Here is a 22,970-nt window from a genome sequence, read left to right on the forward strand (position 1 = left end):
GGGGGGCGGGCCCTCCAGCCCACCCACCCAGAAAGAAGTCTCTCCTGCAAAAACCACCCCTCAACCCTGAGAGAAGGGGACAAAGGAACAGAAGTCAGTTCTTGTTCAGCTGCCTGATACTGAGGGGCTGTGTGCTAGGGGGAAGGGACACAGCCTTTGCCTAGAGCTGTCCGGGGACACTTTAATTTATATAAGACCTGGGCACCATCTGGGAGAGATAAGATCTGGGAGAAGCAGCTTTTAGGGGCTTCTGAGGCAGGGAACAGATGGCAGGCTTGCAGGCCGACAGGAGGTGCAGGGGTGGGGAGCTGGGGCAGCCCTCTAACAGCGGACAGGAGCGGCCTCTGTCCCGTCTGCTCCTGGAGATGCAAAGCCACTGGACCGGCAGCTTCCTGGGAGCAGCCCTGCCAGCCGGCTCCAGCCCAGCACCGCGCAGGATGGATGGACGGAGGGGAAGAGCGGCGAGGCGTGCCGGCGCGGGAGAAGCGATGGCGGGCAGGATGGAGGGTGCAGGCGGCTGACCGGGGAAGGGCAGGGGTCCCACGCCCGGGGCTGGATGAAATACGGTAGAAAAGTGCTTACGTCAGAGCTCAGACCCGCATGACATGGCTGCTGTCGGCGCCCCGCGGGGGTTCAGACGGTAGGGGGTTGGCTGGTGGAGCCGGGGAGGCAGGGGAGGTGGGAGGGCTTGGGGTGGCACATTGCACTGGAAACAGAAATGAACAGGGCGGTGAATACGGGCTGCGGGGAGGGGTGGGGGGTCAGGCGGAGGCAGGAGGCCGGTGCCCAGAGCAAGCGAAGCCCTCCTCCACTCAGGGAGCAAGGCAGGAGGCAAGCAGGGAGGAGCGCTGAGCTTGGGCATCTGTTCAAGCTGAGCGGAGCTGGTTCCAGGGTCGCCATGGAGGAGAGCACGGGACCCAGGGGAGACCTGGCCGCATCCAAGCTCTGCTGAGAAGCAGGGTGACTGGGGGCGAGGCTGGCCCCTCTGAGCCTAGAGCTCCCCTTCCATCTGTGCAGCGGGGAGATGCGCACACCTCCCCACGACTGTGGACAGGGTGAGGGGTGGCACCTTCAGAGGCAGTGATATCACTGATGACCATGATTGACAGTGCAGTAAAATCACACTAATCCAAATCACCAGGCCCTCATTCAATGACTCAAAGTGGAGTGATCCCAGTGTTTATCAGCCCACGAGGACAGAGGCTCCTGATGTGCTTCAGACCAGTCTGTTAACTTCATCTGGAGGGTTCAAAAGCGATTCCCCACTGTCACTTGAGATCTCATTTCATCCATCCAGGAAAGGCCAACTTTAATCCACCTCTAAACAGATCATTTAAGCCCCAAAGTGGTGACATTTAAATTAATGAGATTTTACTCTATCTTCATTCTTTTCCACGCTGAGAACAGCAAAGTGAAGGACAAGGAAGGAGGAGTCGTAGTGTTAGGAACAGGCTCTGCAAGTCTCTAGGCCCCCGTGCTCCCTTGGTGTGGCTGCGGGAGCCTCACTCAGGCTCAGAGCAGAACCAGACCTGGGCCAGGGTCACACTGTCTCCCCCTGGAGAGGGACCCTGGCACCGGACTTCTCAGACCCTTGCTCCCACCCTACCTGGGCCCTCATCACCTTCCCTGGCCTCTGCACAGGAGAAAGGGCCTCCGCAGCCCCGCGGCTCATCTGTGCATGCCCACAAACACACAGAAGACACAGCGCTCTCCCTGACAGGAAGCGATCCAGTCCGCATGGGTCCAGCAACACCACACCTTTCTACTCAGCGCACACAACTCATCTGTGTGTATGGGCATGACTGAACCTGGCCTTGTACACAACCCAACACACTTGTCACTTCTCATACAAATACAACCACAAACACCTTTGAAGCACACGTCCATGCGCACACCCGTATCACAGATCCAATGGTTAGTTGTCTGGTAACTTCAGTTCCTAAGAGTCAAAGAACCAAAACCTAAGCAAGGAAGATCTTCAGGAAGCCAAATACATGTTACAATGTCCATGCAACAAAGCTCTTATAATTTAGTCCCCGAAGAGTTCCTTGGAGTCCAGATACGCTTCAGTTCAGTTCAGTCGTTCAGTTGTGTCCGACTCTTTGTGACCCCATGAATTGCAGCACGCCAGGCCCCCCTGTCCATCACCATCTCCCGGAGTTCACTCAAACTCACGTCCATCGAGTCCGTGATGCCATCCAGCCATCTCATCCTGGGTCGTCCCCTTCTCCTCCTGCCCCCAATCCCTCCCAGCATCAGAGTCTTTTCCAATGAGTCAACTCTTCACACGAGGTGGAGCTTCAGCTTTAGCATCATTCCTTCCAAAGAAATCCCAGGGTTGATCTCCTTCAGAATGGACTGGTTGGATCCCCTTGCAGTCCAAGGGACTCTCAGGAGTCTTCTCCAACACCACAGTTCAAACGCATCAATTCTTCGGCACTCAGCCTTCTTCACAGTCCAACTCTCACATCCATACATGACTACTGGAAAAATCATAGCTTTGACTAGACGGACCTTAGTTGGCAAAGTAATGTCTCTGCTTTTGAATATGCTATCTAGGTTGGTCATAAGTTTTCTTTCAAGGAGCAAGCGTCTTTTAATTTCATGGCTGTAGTCACCATCTACAGTGATTTTGGAGCCCAGAAAAATAAAGTCTGACACTGTTTCCACTGTTTCCCCATCTATTTCCCATGAAGTGATGGGACTGGATGCCATGATCTTCGTTTTCTGAATGTTGAGCTTTAAGCCAACTTTTTCACTCTCCACTTTCACTTTCATTAAGAGGCTTTTTAGCTCCTCTTCACCTTCTGCCATAAGGGTGGTGTCATCTGCATATCTGAGGTTATTGACATTTCTCCTGGCAATCTTGATTCCAGCTTGTGTTTCTTCCAGTCCAGCGTTTCTCATGGTGTACTCTGCATATAAGTTAAATAAGCAGGGTGACAATATACAGCCTTGACGTACTCCTTTTCCTATTTGGAACCAGTCTGTTGTTCCATGTCCAGTTCTAACTGTTTCCAGATACTCTTATTTAAACATAATTACAAAAGCAGAGACATTACTTTGCTGTCTAAGGTCCATCTAGTCAAGGCTATGGTTTTTCCAGTGGTCACATATGGATGTGAGAGTTGGACTGTGAAGAAAGCTGAGCGCCGAAGAATTGATGCTTTTGAATTGTGGTGTTGGAGGAGACTCTTGAGAGTCCCTTGAACTGCCAGGAGATCCAACCAGTCTATTCTAAAGGAGGTCAATCCTGGGTGTTCTTTGGAAGGAATGATGCTAAAGCTGAAGCTCCAGTACTTTGGCCACCTCGTGTGAAGAGTTGACTCATTGGAAAAGACTTTGATGCTGGGAGGGATTGGGGGCAGGAGGAGAAGGGGACGACAGAGGATGAGATGGCTGGATGGCATCACTGACTCGATGGACGTGAGTTTGAGTGAGGTCCGGGGGTTGATGATGGACAAGGAGGCCTGGCGTGCTGTGATTCATGGGGTCACGGGGAGTCAGACATGACTGAGTGACTGAACTGAACTGATGATAGGTGTTGACTTGCTGGGTTTCTAGCCCATGAGAGATTAGAAACAGGAAAATTAGGAGAGGGAGAGAGAAAGAGGAATTGAGAGGCCCACTGAGGCACAACTGAAGGCGAGAACAGCTTCTGTGAAAAGGAGACATATTAACTTTAAAACCTTCACAGTCTGGGAACATTTAGCAGGGCCACAAATAGATCTGTACAGATTAGAGACCCCAAGGGCATCTCTTCCACAGAGGTCAGCAAAATAAGGACATTTATAATGATACTCTAGTGGTAAAGAACCCTCCTGCCAGTACAGGAGATGCTGGTTCGACCCTGGGTTGGGAAGATCCTCTGGAGGAGGGCATGGAAACCCACTCCAGTATTCTTGCCTGGAGAATCCCCCTGGACAGAGGAGCCTGGTGGGCTGCAATCCATGGGGGCGCAAAGAGTTAGACACAACTGAAGTGACTTAGCACACGTACATGCATAATGATACTAAATGAGTGAGAACAAGAAAGATTAATTATGTTAAATACAACCTCTTTAAGAAATTAGAGAAATACTAAACGGATTATGAATACGCCCATCAAAATAAGTTCACATACATAGCAGACAGGCATCGTACAATGTGCTACTCCAGTTGTGTGTTCACAAGTACTACCCCACCTGCACGCACAAATAATCAGCCACACGTGTTCACGATCACGAGGCTGTGCTCGCTCCACCCTGCACAGGTCGGTGTGTTTTCACAAAAGGTCCATACACACACTGTGCAGAACATAGACACAAATAGCCTTGCTCATCCGTCACCCTGCAAAGAAAGCCCATCACACGCACTTTTAAGCACCACCTCCCCCTACATACTGTACACTCACAGCAACAGCTTCCCAAACACCACCTGTGCTGATAAATAACGGGTCTTGCACAACACCCATAGATGTTTTGCACACACAGAGACACTCCTACATTTGCAAACATTCCCTCCACGCACACATCACATACGTGAATATTCACACGTACATGTGTGCCTACAACCATCACCCAGTACAGACACTGCAATGACATCACGCCACATGGACAAGCCCAGTGTCGCCACATCTTCCGTGTACTGCACGCCAGGGACACCAGCAACGGCTACACGCTTGCCGCCCGCCTCGGCACCAGGCCACCCCCTGCCCGCTGCACCAGCCCACAGACACCCTCTCCCACACAGCGACTGCCGTACCCACTGCCCGCTGCACCAGCCCACGGGCACCCTCTCCCACACAGCCTGGCAGAGCTGGGCTCTGGGAACATGAGCCACAGGCCGGGGCAGTGGGCACAGGGTAAGTCTGAGGTCTGGCCGGGCCACAGCCATGTTTTAAATAGTTGGGGTTTTGGCAAAAGCAGGGTGACCATTTGCTTTCCGCACACAGACTCTGGAATGTAAGCCCATGTGTATCAAGGGAGAATCTGAAGAGCCAGGGTGAGTTTTGTTTTCACAATGCCTTCGGTAGGGGAGCAGTAGCAGGGAAAGCCAGGGGCTGGGGAGGGGCAGAGGGAAGTTTTAATAGCTCTGTCTGTTCTAACTCTTGAAACAGGAAGTTGCCTTTTGCCCAGAGTGTGTGGAATTTGATCTTTGGAAGGTTCCGGTTCATTTTGTAGCTAAACTACAGGGCGGTTGACAGAAGCTTCCTTGTAGCCAAACTGGTTCTGCTGCCGTCTGGCTGCAGGCTGGGGCTCTCTGAAGCCTGTCACTTCTCTTGCTCTCCTCTCCTGCCCACGGAAAGCTTGTTTCTGAAAGATCTCCAAGGACGTTCCCTGGCCACCCATTCTAAAGTCCATTTATACCCCAACTGCTAGTAGGTTCTTCCTTAAAGCTTACTTAGATCCCTTTTGCTGTATCTCAAAACCCTTTGGTTTCTGAAAATACCCATATTTAAAATAGCTAGAAAAACCACCAAAGGCTCCTGCTTCTACGTTAGCTGCTGCTATTTCAGCTAATATGACCCCCAGAACTAGGGCTACTGTTCCTACAGCAGGGGGCATTCGCTGAGCAGCTACTGGGTGCCAGGCACGGGGCCACGTGCTCAGCACACCTTGTTTCCATCCTCACGCCACGAGACAGGCATCTTGATTTAAATTTTACAGATGCAGAAAAGAGCCAGGACTGAAACCCTGTGTCCCTGACATGAAAAGCCTTTACTTCCTCTGTGCGTCCAGCCATGATCCTGAGCTGACACGCACCCAGGGCTTTAGAGCTGTGGCCAGCACAACTAATGCCATCACAAGCCTGGCATCCATCTAGGGCATTCGTCTTGACTGGCCTTTGCAGCCTTCCCCCTCTCCATCCGAAGCACCTTTACTGTTGAGGAAGTGGGAATATTCTGTCTCCCAGGCTTCGTGACTTGACCAGCTTCCTCCACCACAAAGCCTCCCATTCACAGAGTCTCTTCCATTCTTCCCAATTACATTCTCCTCTTTTCCAGGGTGCTTCCCTTCAGGCGGAAGAGAAGTTAATTCTACTGGCTACAACCCCGTAGTGTCCTCTAAGACCCACCAGCCTTTGTGTCAGTGTGAAGTCAGCTCCTGACACTCATCTTTTCTTAGCAGCAAAGTGGGTTTGGGCCAACAGCCAAGGTGGCGACTCTCTTGGTTACTTGTACCATTGTCGCTTTGCGCTCCTGCCATTTGCCTGCAGCACGAATGGGCAGTTGGAGAATGCCCTGGAACACTGGCCCTCACTCCGCCACACTCTGGCACACACGTGTTTATCTCCCCATCAAGCTCAGTCATCATCCCTTCTCTGGGCCTTTCCTGGACCTGCATAGGTTCAGCGGCTCCCTGCGCTCCCCACACGGCCTCTGGCCATTCCGCCAACCAGCAGTGAGGCGGGTCATCGTGACTCTGAGCTCCCAGATGTCAGCTCCTCTGGTCCCTTCGCACCCCGTGAGCCTAGCACAGTCCCTGGTGCCCAATAAGCGCACATCCTGACCTCAAGGAACACGGCCCTGGCTCTACGCTAGCCCCTGCCACGCTGCCTCCCCTACTCCTGGGCAGCCGGTCTCCCTGGCAGAGCGAGGCCCAGCCCCTCTCACCAGACAGCATGCGGCCTCTGCGGGAGGCCTCCGTCGCCAGGGCGCAGGAGATCTCAATCCTCTTCTCCTGCTCCTGCAGCTGGCTTTCCGAGTCCTGGGGTACGTCCACAAAGTCCCCCTCGCCGACGGGCACCACACTCTGCATGCTGGAGAGGCACAGACACACAGACGTGGAGCGGGCAGCATGGCCCGGCTGGCCTGGGGGACCTGAGGGCTGAGGGTGGTGGGGGTCCGGGGGCCTGTGAGCGTGCAAGCCTGTCCCCGGGGTGAGCAGGACCCTGGCAAATCGCATGTCAGGACCCCTGCCTGCAACATTTCAAAACGAACTAGAAGGTTTAAGAGAACACTCAGGGCAGCCTCGGTGGGGAAGAGAAGTCAGCAGAGGGCAACTCATCCGTTTGTCTTGATGGGAGCACACGCATGAGCCCAGGAAGTCTCTGCGGCGCCGTGGGCTGCGGCACCGACCCGGCCACGTGTCTCGGCCCAGGCTGCTGCCTCAAACCACTTCTTCCACGGTGGGAGGCTTGGGAGAACCAACCACATGTGTCCGGGCACTGGATTCAGCAGCACCAGCGCCCTCGATGTCCTGGGTGCCAGGGTGGGCGGAGGAGGCAGAGGCTCACCGGAGGCCTGTTACCTGGACTTGGCAATGAGCGTCTTGATCCTCTCCACCTTCTTCTGCTTCTCCTTCAGCTCCTCCGGGCTCAGGGGCGTGTCGGGCTCCAGGTCAATGTACCGCTCAGGGATGAGGACTTTGTCCGGGGTGGAGAGCTGTGGGGAAACGTGGTCACCGCCTCCACGCCCTTCTACAGTCCCCCCACCTCCCCGCCCCCCAGCCCCACCCCGCGCTGCCCTTGCAGGACGCCGCCGCTGCTCACCTCCTTGTTGATATCCACGTCATAATGCTGGGGCTCCAGCTCCATCTTGCGGAGCCGGGCGATCTCCTCCCGCGGAGTCTCATAGGCCTGCCCGCCGGGCTCCTCGGCTCGCAGCGCCGCCTCCAGGTTGGAGATGTCTACCTCGTGGATGCTGCGGTGGCGGCGCACCTGGGGGTGAGCGGCAGAGTCAGGACCGCGCGGGGCCTCTGCCCCGCTGCCTCCAGGCAGCCCCGACCATGCCGAGGTCCTCACCGGCCCTGCCCAGCACGGCTGACCTGGCCACCACCCCACTGGGCCTACCGCATCCACTGCAAAGCTACCCTCCTTCCGCGGTGCTTGTCCAAAGCCTGCTCACCCACAAGGGCGCAGAGGAGACACCTCACCACTGTCGCCTGTCAGCGCTGTCTCTCTCTGCCTGCCTCACCTGTGTTCACATCCTGTGCCATATATTTTGAGTAATGGAATCAGTGTGTCTTACATGGATCGCTAGCCTTATCACATGAAAGAAGGGCAGGATTTATGGGTCATGAGTTTTCTTTTCTGAAATTTAGTGGAAAGAGAAGTTAGGAGCATAGTTTGGGCTATTCTTAGCTCTGCACTTAGGAGCTGTGTGGCCCAGAGCTCCTTAATTTCTCATGACCTTTTCCCCGGTCTCCAAAATGGGGACAAAAGCCCGTCTAGTCAAAGCATGGTTTCTCCAGCGGTCATGTATGGATGTGAGAGTGAGACCATAAAGAAGGCTGAGAGCAAAGAATTGATGCTTTCGAATTGTGGCGCTGAAGACTCCTGAGAGTCCCTTGGACTGCAAGGAGATCCAATCAGTCGATCCTAAAGGAAATCAACCCTGAATATTCATTGGGAGCACTGATGCTGAAGCTCCAATACTTTGGCCACTTCATTTGAAGAGCCAGCTCATTGGAAAGGATCCTGATGCTGGGAAAGATTATAGGCAAAAGAAGGGGGTGACAGGGGATGAGACAGTTAATTAGCATCAGCCTCTCAATGGACATACATCTGAGCAAGCTCCAAGAGATAGTGAAGGATGGGGAAGGCTGGTGTGCTGCAGTCCATGGGGTTGTAAAAAGTCTGACACGACCTAGTGACTGAACCACAGCAACGGGGGTAACACTTCCTAGTCCCATGTCCTTGAAACGACTAAACGAGACGAAAGGGCCTGTGACCTGTACTGCACCACGTGTTGGTGTCCTGTGATGATGACCTTCAGCCACCCCCAGCCCAATGTTAAGCACACAGGAAATGCTCTAGAAACACGGACAACTGGCTACTTCCAGGTTGCGGATTCTGTACTATTCTCTATTCAATGAATGTTGAATAATTCACTTCAACTAAAATAATCAAGGCATTTCTTTTTGTGAGTTATTCTTCTCAAAGCACAAAAGAGGCAAACAGTTGCTGCGATATGTCTTCTGCCCAGGGTGGGAGAAGCTTCCCCAGGTCTCCCAGTTGCCTGGCTTGGGTCCGTCCTGGCCCCTCCCTGCTGAAACCTCCTCCTCCCTCAGGCCCCTCCGGCTCAGGCTGCCCATGCCTGGCGGGGGGCAGTGCTAGCGGACGCCAAGCTGAGTCTGTGGGGCCAGGAGCACGTTACCACTTTGTAGGCAGGCCGGGCGCCGGGGTCGGGGGCGGGGCTGGCTGGGAGCTGCAGACTCCTCCGCTTATCCCTGGTGGAGCCGCTCTGCCGCCGCCGCATGCGGTCCATCTGCTCCTCCACGCTCATTTTGGCCTTGCCCTCGCCAGGAAACACAGCACTCTTGGGGCGCTCCTGCTGCGGGGGAAGGACAGGGCTTGGACTGGTGCCCTCCCCTGCCCTCCGACTTTTTATCTGCCTGGATCCCTTAAAATTTCCCTTCTCCAGAAAGCCTGCCTGTAATGGGTTACATAGCGAACCCTGAAGGGTACATCTAAGTCCTAACCGCAGTATCTGTGCATGTGACCTTATGTGGAAATGGAGTTTTTGCAGGTGTAATTAAGCTACGGAGCCCAAGATGAGATCATTTTCAATTGTGGTGTGTTCTAAATTGAATAATGGGTGCCTTTATAAGCAACAGGAGAAAGAAGACACACAGACTAGAAGGTGATGTGCAGGTGGGGCAGAGATTGGGGAGGCATGTCTACAAGCCAAATGTTGCCCACAACAACCAGGGGGCAGGCGGGGAGCACGGGATGGGTGCTTCCTCAGCCTGCACACGCAGCCCACCTTCAGACACCTTGATTCTGGACACTGGCCTCGGTAATGGTGAGGGAATAACTTCTGTTTTCAATCACCACATTCGTGGCATTTTGCTAACTCCCTAGGAAAGTAACACAGTGCCTCTGGCCAGCACATGTGCGCCTGACCATCGACGTTTGTGTGTTTCATCAGCAGCACATCATAATAATTTTGTTCAGTCGTGATTATGCACAGCTTCCTCGTCTCATGACGTGTTTTCTTGAAGAACTCCCCCCGCTTCCCTTCTTCTGTCTTGTTCTACCTTCCTCCTCTAGCTCCGGGCTTCCTGAACCGTGACAGACAGGCGGACACACAGCCCAGCTTGGGCCGCCAAGCTCTCTGGGCCTGCGGGCGTGCACTCACCCGGGAGGAGAGGCCATTGGTGAGCCCGTTGGCACTCCTCCTCACCACCCTCGATGGAGTCACTTCTTCATCGGTGGGTGACTTGGTCCGTGGGGGTACGATGCCCACTGCAGGGAGACACAGTGGCCCAGTGGGTCCCACAAAGAGGGACACAGGGCTGCCCGCTCCCCAGAGGGGCTCGGCCCCGCCCACTCCTCAGAGGTGCTCAGCCCGCCCCTTCTCAGAGGGGCTGGGTCCCGCCAGCTGCAGAGGTGGAGGCCCAGGTGAGGAAGCGCTTCCTTGAGGGTGAGTGAGCACCTCTCTGGGCTCCCCTCTGGTGCAAAGCCTCGCTTCTAGGGGGCAGCGGGGCAGGGGGTACCTTTGTTGAGAGCCGCCTGCTTCTCTGCCTCAACCTCTTGCCTGGTGGACACAAGGCTGATGTCTCTAGAGGTGTCCAGGGGGGATGTCTGCTGGGGGTCTCTCTTGCTTTGCTCGTAGCTTGCCTTGGGCTAGGGAGAAAGGATGAGAAGATGGATGGACGGACGGTGCTAGAGTAACCTCGGAGAACTGGGCCCTGGTGGTGATGCTTTGTTTTGCGATGGTTGGAGTGCCAACCTCTGAAACAGACACGGAGCAGGGAGACTGTGCACTCACTGGCAAGCGGGCAAGGATGCGCTTGAGCCTCCCCCCCATGCCAGTGTGGGGCCCTCTTGTGGAAAGAGGGCTCAGGGCCTCCAAGAGGCCCCCAGCTGAGGCTCATCAGAGAGATTCCGTCATGGCAGACATGGAATGTACAGGCCTGCTGTGAGCCAGAGGAGGAAGGACTGGGGCAGGGAGCCACAGAGCCAAAGATCTCTGCGGATTCCATCGGGTTTTTCAACAAGAAAACCAGGTGAGTTTTGTGGGAAGGAAAAGGGCACTGGGGTTGTGGACTCCCAGAACCGCGTGACTAGACCAGAGGTCAACTAGCTCTGGCCCAACTGGAGAGCCTGGGTGAGTCCTACCACCTGTTTTTGTCTGTAAAACTGAGGTAACGATGCCTGTCCTGCCCCCCCGCACCGGGCAGACCCTCGAGGGTTGGGCATATTACCAGTAAATGGCTGAGCCTGTTTTACGACTCTTTCTACTCAGCACACAACCTCTTCCAAGCCTAACTGCACATTTCTCCTGAACCTTGGCTAGCGATTCAGGTGAAAGGAGCCAGAACGGGGGAGAAAGTGTGTGTGTCCTTACATTCTGGGGGCTGGTGAGGCCCAGAGACACAGGCAAGGGAAGAGGGAGAGCGTGGGGGGATGGGGGCTGAGGTGGACCAAGGCAGGAAGAGACTAGAACGGCGCTGGTGGGGATGGGGCGTTGCGGGGTCTCCGGTGGGGATGGGGCGTCGCGGGGCCTCGGTCGTCGGTCACGCTGGCAGGGAGCGGGCCCCAACCCACCACCCACAGCCACGGGCTGCCACGGGGCAGGGCAGCAACCAGTTTCCCACTGTCCACAGGAAGCAAAAGGGGAAAGAGGTCCCGTACGAGGGCCTCAGCCATCCCTCTGCTCATCCCAGAGTCTGACTAGACAGAAGCCAGGAACGCTGAGCTGCGGGAAAGTCAGCCCGGGAATAGGGTCAGTGACCTGGTCTCCTGCAGGCCGCTCCCTCCATCCCTGCCCTCGGGGCCCGAGGGCGCTGGGTACCTGACCCCTGGCTGTCTCACCACCGCAGTGCCAGGAAGGGGAGGTGGGGTGCGGCCAGAAGCGGCTCTCGCTAGGGAGTGGAGGCACAGTGGGAGGAGACTCCAGGGGGACGTAGGCTTTGGGGAGGGGGGGCCGCGGCGGGCCGGGCTCCTGAGGCAGAGAGAAGCCAGAGCGTTAGGAGGAGCGAGAGCAGCTGCTGTGAGAGCAGAAGAAGAGAATGTTAGCAGAGGTGGACGCACCGGGGGAGCCGGGGCGGGCGGACCCTCACTCCCACCTGGCCAGGGCGGGCCGGGACCCCCTCACTCCCACCCGGGCCGGGGCCGGGCCGGGACCTCATCACTCCCACCCGAGCCGGGGCGGGCCGGGACCCCCTCACTCCCACCCGGGCCAGGGCGGGCGGACCCCTCACTCCCACCCAGGCCAGGGCGGGCCGGGACCCCCTCACTCCCACCCAGGCCGGGGCGGGCCGGGACCTCATCACTCCCACCCGAGCCGGGGCTGGGACCCCCTCACCCCCACCCAGGCCGGGACCTCATCACTCCCGCCGGGGCCGGGGCTGGGACCCCCTCACTCCCACCCGGGCCGGGGCCGGGACCCCCTCACTCCCACCCGAGCCAGGGCCGGGACCCCCTCACTCCCACCCGGGCCGGGGCAGGCCGGGACCTCATCACTCCCACCCGAGCCGGGGCGGGCCGGGACCCCTCACTCCCACCCGGGCCGGGGCGGGCCGGGACCCCCTCACTCCCACCCGGGCCGGGGCCGGGGCCGGGACCCCTCACTCCCACCCGGGGCGGGCCGGGCCGGGACCCCCTCACTCCCACCTGGGGCGGGCGGACCCCTCACTCCCACCCGAGCCGGGGCTGGGACCCCCTCACTCCCACCCGGGCCGGGGCGGGCCGGGACCCCCTCACTCCCACCCGGGCCGGGGCGGGCTCACCTGCAGGCGAGCCCTGCCTGCGCGATGGCCTCCTGTACTGAGGCCTCAGCGCTTCTCCAGAGCTCCCTCCTCGTCACCACGCCCGTCACTCTGGGCGCACCCTCCCTTCTCCCTCTGCTCTGCCGTCTCTGCTGAGGCCTCTGCCCGTCCCTCTCCCTGCCCCAGTGCTTCGTGGCCCAGTTTAGATTCCACCTTCTCTTTGGAACATTGGCGCTTCTGCGGTCTGAACTGTGTGGCTCAATATTGAGACACACGCCACCACGTTCCAGAGGGGGGCTGTTCCCTGTGATTGGGGTACAGTCCCGCAGGCATCCTTCCGAGAGGGCCTCATACTACGCCTTGCCCAGTCTCAGAAAAGACTTGCTGATTTACTGACTCAGGAAATGCTTCCCACACGGACTCTCAGCTCTCCCGTCCTGAAACAATCCCAGATTTAAATTTCTATTAAGTGTTTGGCATCTTTGCTAACCATCACGGAGCTCAGGAAGACTGCCACCTACGGCAACGAAGAACGACAGCTGGAGATGAGGACAGGTAAAGGAGAGATCTGGAGCAAAGCTCACAAACTGGGTGTTAGAGTGACTGTCTTAGCGAGAGAGACAGAGCATTAGGGGCCTCTGGGCAGGAGGTAAGCACAGAATTTGTACAGTTTCAAGCAAATGAGAACTGGGTCCTCCCTCCCCTGCCCACCTTACCCACGACCTCTGCTTACCTCACTGAAGCCAGGCTTGGTGGGGGACCCCTGAGAGCCAGACACCAGGGAGAAGGGGCTCAGGGGGCTGGTGAGGCTGGCGGAGCTCAGAGGGCTGGCGGGGCTGTTGGAGCTGTAAGTGCCCGAGGGGCCAAGTCCTCCTTGGGGAAGCAGAAGGGGAGAGAGTCAAGGACAGGGGCAGGGGTGTGGCCTGGAGTGTGGCCGGGCTCTGTGGTGGGAAGGCAGGGGTTGGTTTAGGGTGTCAGGGCCCCCTGGCCTGCTGAAGGGACTGGGGCTGGGTCACAGGCTGGCTGTCGAGAGGCAAGCTGGGCAGGAAAAGATAATGGACGGAAATGACATCACTGCCTCCAAGGGTCCAGAGAGCTGGACCAAAGTCCCTGGGCTGAAGGAAGATACTAAGCTAGTGGTCTCGGATCACCAGGTAGCCCACGGCTCCAAAACCACCAGATGGTGACTGCAGCCACAAAATTAAAAGACACTTACTCCTTGGAAGGAAAGTTATGACCAACCTAGACAGCATATTAAAAAGCAGAGACATTACTTTGTCAAAGGTCCGTCTAGTCAAGGCTATGGTTTTTCCAGTGGTCATGTATGGATGTGAGAGTTGGACTATAAAGAAAGCTGAGCTCAGAAGAATTGATGCTTTTGAACGGTGGTGTTGGAGAAGACTCTTGAGAGTCCCTTGGACTGCAAGGAGATCCAACCAGTCCATCCTAAAGGAGATCAGTCCTGGGTGTTCATTGGAAGGACTGATGTTGAAGCTGAAGCTCCAGTACTTTGGCCACCTGATGAGGAGAGCTGACTCATATGAAAAGACCCTGATGCTGGGAAAGATTGATGGCGGGAGGAGAAGGGGACAACAGAGGATGAGATGGTTGGATGGCATCACCAACTCAATGGACACGAGTTTGGGTAAACTCCGGGAGTTGGTGATGGACAGGAAGGCCTGGCCTGCTGCGGTTCATGGGGTTGCAAAGAGTTGGACACAACTGAGTGACTGAACTGAACTGAGGGCTAGGAAAGCGCTGTGCTCTTTGACCTGTTCCAGGGAGGAATCAAGAGGATCAAGGCAACAGCCTCTTTGGTGTATCTGGTTTGTTCTGGGTGGGGGACGTTTCTGGAGCCCCGAGAAGGCCCGGGCTGGCTCTGAGCACGGTGTGAGGGCCTGCAGAGGTGCAAGTTCGCAGCTGCAGGATGGAGACCAGAAACACGCTTTTTCTGCTGAGGCCAGGAGCCCAGGAGGCTGCTGGAGAGAGCGCCCACCTCTGTGCTTGGCTGTGTCTGTGCCCCGGGACGGGTTATTCTTCCTCAGCCCCTCCATTACATCCTGGATCCTCCAGACCTCCTTCTGGATTTGCCGGTTGAGCACCTCATTCTGAAATGGCCAGAGAGCAGGTCAGAGGAAGTCGCTACCAAGGAGTGTCCCGGTGGGAGCATTCCCATGCTCACGCGCGCACACACATCCCTCCAGCACACGCCTTCCTCACAGGCAGCTTCTGTCTCTTCAGCTTCCAGAACTGCAGAAGAAGAGGGCTCTGTCATCACAGCAAAGAGCCCTCTTAAGTAAACCTGTGACCTCAGAACCATGAGCGAGAACCGGTTCCTCTGACACCCCCGCCCAGGGGCGCTCAGGGTGGTCTTGGTGGACACATGGTGGTGGCCTGCTTTCCAGGGGCAAGAGCTTCGGGTTCCCTGTCTCCTTTCACAGCCAAATAGCCCTTCTGTAATGCCCGCACCCAACTTCTGCCTCATTACCACAAATTCTACTCAGTTACAGTGTCCACGCTTTGAAAAATGACAGCTCCCTTTCTTTAGCATTCCCTGCACCCCGTGCCAGTCCTAGGGGCTGTGCTGAGTGCTTTGCACACACGAGCTCACTGCGGCTGCACAGCACCTCTCTGAGGCAAGGATAGCAGTTGTCCCCACTTCAGAGGTGGAGAGGCTCACGCCCAAGACCATCCGTCAGTAAGCAGCGTGGCCACCATCTGAATCTGGGTCTACTTGTCTCAAGAGCCGGCGCCTTGACCGCAATGCTCTCCTATCTCCCAAAATGTGCATGTTGGACTGAGGCCTTGCCCACAGGACATGGTGGCGCGTGGGGCCTCTGGCCCTCACCTCACCCACCTAGACAGCTGCAAGGTTGGGTGGTAAGCTTTGTTACCAGGAGGAAAAAGGGGGAAAGCAGGGTGTTAACTGCCTCAGAGAGCCAGGGCTTCCAAAGCAAGCTAAAGGAGTGGAGCCTGGGGAGAGAGAAGACAGCGGGAGGAAAAGACAATGCCCCCAGAGTGTCCATCCTCCTGCCTCCAAGCAGGCATTCCTGACCCCTCCCAGAAAGGAAGGCCTCCTTCTCATCTAAAAACTCACCATTGTTTACATCTGTATGTCTGTTAAAGCCTCCCACGCTTCAGCTTCTCTTTGTCCCTCATGATTTGACAGAACTAAAGACTGTTCCCACATTATCTTCACCCCGAAACTCACAGTCTGTTTTAAGAGGCCCTGAACTCCAATACTTTGGCCACCTGATGCGAAGAACTGACTCATCTGAAAAGACCCCGATGCTGGGAAAGATTGAGGGCGGGAGGAGAAGGGGACAACAGAGGATGAGATGGTTGGATGGCATCACCGATTCGATGGACATGAGTTTGAGTAAACTCCAAGAGTTGGTGATGGACTGGGAGGCCTAGCGTGCTGCAGTCCATGGGGTCACAAAGAGTCGGACACAACTGAGTGACTGAACTGAACTGAACCTTGTCTTTCATTCCAGGACCATCTCCCAGTTTTAAGTCTCTGCAATCTCTAAAGCATGAAAGGAAGATACTGTGGTCTCTCTTGGACCAAAGGAGGACAGGGGCCCCGCCTACCCGGAAGCCCCTTCACCTGGAGGTCCAAGCTGAGCTGCTCCCAGAGCTCGTCGTGCAGGGCAGAGACCTCTGCCTCCAGGCTCTCATACTCCATGGTGCTGTTCGCCAGGGCCTGCAAGGGGAGGGCTCACTGAGAAGCCACAAGTGCCAAACCGACCCTCCTCGTCCTGCCTCGGGCTGGGGCACCTGGGGCCTGGCAGGTCAGGGAAGAGGACACAGAGGGACAGGAGAAGGCACAGGGCCGAGACAGTCCGATGACAGCCAAACCCTGGCCTCGGAGGAGGTGCAACCGCTCAGCCTGCTGCATGCCCAAACAGGGAGAAAATAGGGTCCTCTCCGTACAGGCTGAAAGGAGCTGATCTCACTCCTACGCCCCTTCTGCTCTCCCCATGTCGGGCGACAGAAACTAAAGGAGAGCCAGAGAAGCCCACTCCCTGGAAGCCAGGCACCTTCCTCCCTTCGGGCTTCCGTTTTCCGGGGCTTTTCCTGCTGCTGCCTGTGTTGGAGGCCCGCCCGGTGCCTGCTAGGGAGCAGCCAGAGCGGCATGTTGCGTGGCCTCCAGAGAGGGGAGGGAAGGGCTGCGCAGCAAAGCTGTTAAAGAAGCCAAGAGAGCAAGTGGCCCCGACCTCGCTTTATCTTGAACAAATCCTGGTGCAGGTGTGGCTTGTGGGAAGGAAGCCAAGCTCCCTGGTGGAGACTCGATGGGATGAGGAGGCTTGCTGCCGCTTTGCAAGGCAGCGTTAAGGGCTTTGTTTACACCCCTCCCAGAGAGCTTGCTCTTGCCCTGGGGAGAGCGGGACTAGGGGAGCCCAGGCTGGGAGGGGTGGGAGCACAGGGTTACCGTGGCCGCCTGAGACAGCTCCACCCGGATGTTGATGAGCTGGCTCTGCAGTGACTCCTTCTTGTGCAGCAGTTTCTCTGGGTAGGCGGGCTGGCTTCCAAACATCTCCAGCTCCTGGTGGGTCCCCATCAAGGCACTTTCCAGACTCTCCTGAAGAGAGGCAGGGGAATGCTATGAGGAGCCCTGTTAACTCCTCACTGGGGCTTTCGGCAGCAAGGGCTGGAGCACAGGGGTTCAGCCAGGCAGCTTAGCGGAGGTTCCCTCACATTGGCCAAGATCCCCAGAGGAGCTTCAGCAGGGCTGAGGAAGGGCAGGACAGAGGTTTGGGGAGGGACAAAGCTTCACCAGCTGAGTTAGGGTGGAGGAGCCACCTACCCTTTCTCTGGGCCAGCCCCCGTGTGCCCGCTAAGGACCACCCCACGGCTCTCACCTTCTCAGCTCGCAGCTGCTGCACCAGCCGCTCCTGCTCCCGCACCGCCTTGTTCTGTTCACACAACTTGCCCAGCAGCTTCTAGGGTCCCCAAGAGGGAAGGGAGGGAGAGAGAAGGAAGTCAAGGACATGGCCTGACAGGCATCTGGGAACTGGATGAGCAGGACTGGGCCTCTGGATACCACCCTGCCCAGAAAGCCTGGCCCTTCACCCTAATCTTGGAGCTCCTGGGAACAGGGAGTTGTCTTCACCTTGGGACACTCCCCAGAGACCTGCTGGGGGACGAGATGGACTTATTCTCCGAGGACGCGAGTGAGCTTGAGCAGGGAGGGGGCTGAGAGCTGAATGTCGAGTTCCTGCTCGCCCCTCCTCTTGGAGGTGCCAGTTCACAAGGGGCTGAGGAGACAACACGGCCTCGCCTCCCAGGCCTCCAGGTATGTGTGGATCGGAGGGATACGCCAATTTCCAAACAAATCTCAGTGAAACCAGTGAACAACGTACACTGGTCCCGAGGCCCACGGGACCCTGACCCCCCCTCCTCCTTCCAGAGTCTCCGGACGGCTGGCGCTGGGGTCCCTCTGAGGTCTGGTCCTGGCCTGCACGGAGCCTGTGCCCTGCCTGCTGGGCAGATCCGCCACCCACACAAAGCCAGTGGGAAGAGGCAGGAGAGGCCAAACTTGTTTCCTGGGGAGACGTGTGCCTTGCCGTGTCCACACCTGTGTTCACGCCATTCCTCAAACACCCCCTTGGCTCCCTTCCATGGACCAAGAATCTTGTCCAATCTATCTTGTGCCCTGGGTCCTTCACTTCAAGATTGGCTCATATGCCACCTGCTCGTGTCCTGGGCCCACCAGCTAGCATGGCACCCAGCCCTGCCCTACTGCAGGCCCCAGGACAGGTCTGCTGAGACTGGGCCTCCCGCTGCCCAGAAGCTCCCTGAGGAGGGACCAGGCCTCAGTCTTCTTTCCAGGCACCTGGGGCTACTTCCTACCAAAGTCTGCGTGCCTGAAATAAGCACGGGCCATTGCTATAGACAAGAGGGCCTCACACTCAGTGGAAAAACACGCAGCCACGATGCCAGGTAGGGTGAGCAGTGAGGATGAGAAGGGGCTGAGGGGGCTCGGGTAGAGAGCACTGTCTCTGCAGGGAGAGGGGACAGGACCAGATGTGTGAGGGGCTACAGGGGATGAGAAGGGGGCACAGGAAAAGCCCCCACGGGGAGAGCTAGAATGAGGGGGCAGCAGTGGGGCCAGCGGGGCGGAGGGAACAGTAAGCTGCTCTTACGTCTGTGTCTTGCTCGTTCAGCTTGTAGGTGTGGAGGCTGTCCTGGAACACTTCTGGGTACGGAGGGACCTGCAGGAACAGGAGGCCGGTTACCTCGGCAGAGGCAGGGCGTTCGGGCATGGGACAGCTGATGGCCCCGCCTTGTTCCTGCCACCGGCCACAGCCTTCCAGCTCAGGCAGCATCCACTCCAGAACCCGAGCTGAGCGGCACTCTGCCTGATGGAGAGCAGGGGACGGCCCAGCCGAAGCCCGTCCCAGTGGTTCTGGAGGGGCTCCAGCGCCGGGTAGCTCCCAAACGGCTCACGCGAAACAACCATGGGAACAACAGTTAAGTCTCAGCTAAGACCTGGCAGGAGGAAGGAGCATCAGAAGCGTCTGAAAATGACTGCCCTAGTAGATGGCGTGCCAGTTCCAGGGACTGGGCCTAAACCGGAGGCGCCTCTCGGCCTGGCAAACGCGCCTTCCACTGGTGCCACATGCAGCAAACAGCCCCCCTGCACGACAGTGTCACCGGACGGCTCCACACCACACCCCCATGCTCCCCACCCCAGCGACTGGTAAGCAGACACCAAACGCGCGAGAGAAGTCCTGGACCCTTCGTGATCCCTCGCACGGCATGAGATGTCAGGGCTGGCTATGCTGATGGTCTGGGGAATGAGCCCGTTCACCCACGAACATGAAGAATGGAGGCGACCCCAGGAATGAGAGGAGGAAGGCCGGGCTGAGCCCAGGGGTAAGGCCCGGCAGAGGAGCGGGCTGGACCATGCACGGGCGGCGGGAATGACGCTGACGTGAGTGTGCTGCCAGGCAGAGGCCTTACTTGCATGAAGAGCTGGGCGCTGGGGGAGGAGCTCTCCACCATGCGGTTCACCACACTGATCAGAGCCTCGCTCTCACTCATCTGCGGCAGAGGGAGGAACGGTCGGCTCAGATGCAGGCCCACGCGGGGGTCTTCCCCACGCCCGCCTGGGCTCCAGGAGACAGCAGAGGGCGGATCCTCCTGGGGCCTCCAGCACCTTCTCTGCTCTCGCCCATCACTCACCCGCTGTGAACTCTGGTTCGGGACCCGCACTGAAGCTGCCCACGAGGAAAGGCCATGGCAGGCAGGCAGGCGGGAGGTCGCCGTGGCCTCGCCCGGGCCCAGGGACACCTCCCCGGGTGCCTGAGCGTTGCGGGCCTTGCCCCCCGGCCCAGCCCTCGCTTCTCACTCTGGTTTGGTCAAGGACCACGCGGGCAGTGGGAAAGGCCGATCTCCCCAAACGGGACCTAAGCGAACAACTTTAAAGAAAATGCGACCTGCTCTTTGGATGGGTCTTCACGTCGGTTAGGTACAGGCCTCTCTCCCCGAGTGCTGCCCACCTCTGCTCTAGAGTAGAGAGGACTGTAAAATTCTGTTTCCAGAGCTGGGCTGATAGCATCCATGCCGACCTGGGATGATGCCAGGGAGCAAATAAGGAGGTCAAAGCAAGCAAGCCGTGTTAGAGAGACACCAGAGAAGGTGTCGCCGCTCTCCCAACATGCACTCTTTACGCTCAGAGATCTTCAGGAACATGGAGGGGGAAACTACTTGCCAAATGAAAGAGAAAGAGCGGGAGGAAGGGTGAGGGGGAATGAGGGGGGGGTGCACTGGCCAAGCACACCAACCGGGAAGGCTGGCATCTCCCCCGGCTCCAGGGTGGCAGTGCCAAGTGTGGACATGTGGGGGCGTGTCCCGGGCTATGTCCCTGTAACTCGGCTGATCTGCAGGGGAAGGTGGCGGAACACAGCGGGCGTGTGCAGAAAAGCTTCCTGGGGAGGAGACGTGAGCCAGGGGAGGGGCAGAGCCGCCCTAGGGCAGATCTTCTGGGGTCACAATTCGGGGAACCCCCACATTTTTTACCCTTGCTTCCCAGTCTGTGTTGGACCCACACATATTTCCCTCCTGCCTGGTTTGGGTGGCCACCCAAAGGCGGCCTTGCTGCTGTACTCTGCAGGCAGGCAAGGGGCACCCTTCCAGCTCCATGCACAGGCTCCAGCGCATGTTAAAGGGCTTTCCTAGGATTTGATTTTTCTACTTTTTTAGCCCACTTGGGAGTTTCTTTCCTATAATATAAAGTGTGATTTGAAAGGCTTCTAAAAGAACAACTATAATATGAAGTTGAGTATTTGTTAAATGGTTAAAAGTCAGCAGGACATCAACCACATTTTCTGTAGGCTCCAAGCTCAATTCCTGTCTTCTCAGAGCCTGTGCACGTGTGTGTGTGAATAAGACTGTGTTTGCCGTGTACAGGGAGTGCCCGTGTTGTATGTGTGTGACTGTCGGTGGCGTGTGTATGTTCACGTCTGCCGCCTGCGCGGCGGGCCTGTGTCCCACGTGCGGGTTACATGCGGATGCATACAACACAGACATATCCGCCAGCACATCCGGCTGAGACGGCAGGCGAGCCCCAGGCTCTTGCTGGCCCCCCACCGCTCTCACTCCTTCCCCAACCAGGGATCTTAAACAGTGAAGGAAGCGGCGGCAGTCTGGCCCTGACACACCCCCGCCGCGCTGCGGCTCCCCGGATGCTTTGGCCCGTGCGGACCTTGCCTCTAGGGGAGCCCCTGTGTGCCACCGTCTGTCTCTCCAAAACGTGAGAGAAATCTGGCGAGAAAGCGCCTAACCCAGTACCTTATAGTAATACACAGCACCGGGGTCAAGGGTGGTCAAGTTAATATTTTTGACTTTCGGAAGAAAACGAAAAAGTGATCATATTAGAAATCACTACCCACATCCGTGTCTGCCGGAGGGCTCTCATACGCCTTCCCACCTGGCTCTCCCAATAACTCTGAGGTATAAAGGGCAGGTCCTACAAAGTCCATCCCATGACTGAGAAAACAAAGGCCCAGAGAGACCAAGTGACATTTCCAAGGTTTCAGGAAAGTCCTTGTAAACGGCACAGTTGGAACTAGAGTGTAGTGTCTGACTATATTCTGGACTCTTCTCATCATCGAAAATTGTCTTTTAAGAATGTTATCCTTTATCTAGGAAGAGCTCCTCTGAAACGTTATTCCTGAAGCCCCCAGCCCTCCTGTGAGGGCAGAAGCCCCCTGGAAGGGGTCCTGACACCTGTACTGCATGGGACAGCCAGCCGTGTGGATGGGCTGCAGGGAGGAAGGCCTGACCGGGAGCCCTGCCGCTCACCAGCCCACACCCCTGCAGGCCCTGCTGCCCGCCAGTGCTCCCCAGCCCTGAGCTCTGGCGGGCATCAGAGACCCGCCCGCACACAGCCTAGGATGCGCACCGCGCCAACAGCACGCGCTCCTTCTGGGGCTAAAATGCCACGTTCTTGGTGACCAAGAGCCATCGCTGATTAAAGTGTGTACCGTGTTTCCCAGCGCCCAAGGTCGCCAATGAGGCTGAGCTCACCGAGACACCACGGCCTTAGAGAGAAAGTCACACAGCTTGTGACTAGAACCACCAGCAGGTACAGCCCCGTCCTCTGACACCATGTTTGTGGTCCTCTCCGCAACGTTAAGAGCACACAATCAATCTGATGAGGTCTGACCCCAACTTCTTCACATGCTGGATGTCTCCTCAGCTGTAAACTGAGTCAAAAGCTCAGAGCCATATCCTGCCTCTGCTGCTCACTGGCTGCGTGTCCTTGGCGTGTTACTTGATCTCTTTGGACTCTGGTTTCACCATTATTGTTCTTTAGTTGCCAAGTTGTGTCCGACTCCTTTGTGACCCCGTGGACTGTAGCCCACCAGGCTCCTCTGTCCATAGGATTCCCAGGCAAGAGTACTGGAGTGGGCTGCCACTTCCTTCTCCAGGAGATCCTCCTGACTCAGGGGTCAAATTTGTGTCTCCTGCATCGGCAGGTGGATTCTTTACCACTGAGCCTCCAGGGAAGCCCTTAGTTTCATCCTATCCTGTACAAAATGGGGAAAATAGCAACACCCACCTTGCAGGGCTGTTATAAAGATTAAGTGAGTTAGGATCCGTAAAGTGCTTAAAACAGTAAGGGGCACAGAGGAAGCATCCAATTATGGTAAGTCTGCCGTTGTTATTATTACCGTCATTATTCTTTCCACCACCCTAGGCTACCTCCACCTGGACCTGGTGCACGCTCAGATCCCCCATGATTTGGGGGTACAGATCTGAATATGAGTACATCCTCAGGTAAATGCCCAGCATATTGACCCCTGACCTATCTAAACCCAGT

General features: G+C 57.0%; 1 protein-coding gene across 19 annotated transcripts in view; it reads right to left on the minus strand.

Moving 5' to 3' along the window:
* The window catches only part of PLEKHA6 (pleckstrin homology domain containing A6), a 142,932-nt gene that overhangs the window by 3,555 nt on the left and 116,407 nt on the right, over positions 1–22,970 (minus strand). For 9 of the 19 annotated variants that reach the window (XM_069545190.1, XM_069545187.1, XM_069545200.1 and 6 more), the window contains 14 exons: positions 19,607–19,687; positions 18,787–18,855; positions 17,503–17,583; positions 17,073–17,222; positions 16,248–16,343; positions 14,634–14,745; positions 13,371–13,510; positions 10,421–10,550; positions 10,063–10,169; positions 9,079–9,255; positions 7,473–7,640; positions 7,232–7,365; positions 6,595–6,740; positions 583–706 (listed from right to left, as the gene is read on the minus strand). In XM_069545190.1, coding sequence (XP_069401291.1) covers positions 591–706; positions 6,595–6,740; positions 7,232–7,365; positions 7,473–7,640; positions 9,079–9,255; positions 10,063–10,169; positions 10,421–10,550; positions 13,371–13,510; positions 14,634–14,745; positions 16,248–16,343; positions 17,073–17,222; positions 17,503–17,583; positions 18,787–18,855; positions 19,607–19,687 — 1,707 coding nt within the window. In that variant the 3' untranslated portion in view covers positions 583–590. The remainder of the gene's footprint in view (positions 1–582; positions 707–6,594; positions 6,741–7,231; positions 7,366–7,472; positions 7,641–9,078; positions 9,256–10,062; positions 10,170–10,420; positions 10,551–13,370; positions 13,511–14,633; positions 14,746–16,247; positions 16,344–17,072; positions 17,223–17,502; positions 17,584–18,786; positions 18,856–19,606; positions 19,688–22,970) is intronic. The other 10 variants (XM_069545195.1, XM_069545193.1, XM_069545204.1 and 7 more) reach the window with 5 other exon arrangements.

This window comes from Ovis canadensis, chromosome 12, assembly GCF_042477335.2.
Source record: "Ovis canadensis isolate MfBH-ARS-UI-01 breed Bighorn chromosome 12, ARS-UI_OviCan_v2, whole genome shotgun sequence".
NCBI classification, from domain to species: Eukaryota; Metazoa; Chordata; class Mammalia; order Artiodactyla; family Bovidae; genus Ovis; species Ovis canadensis.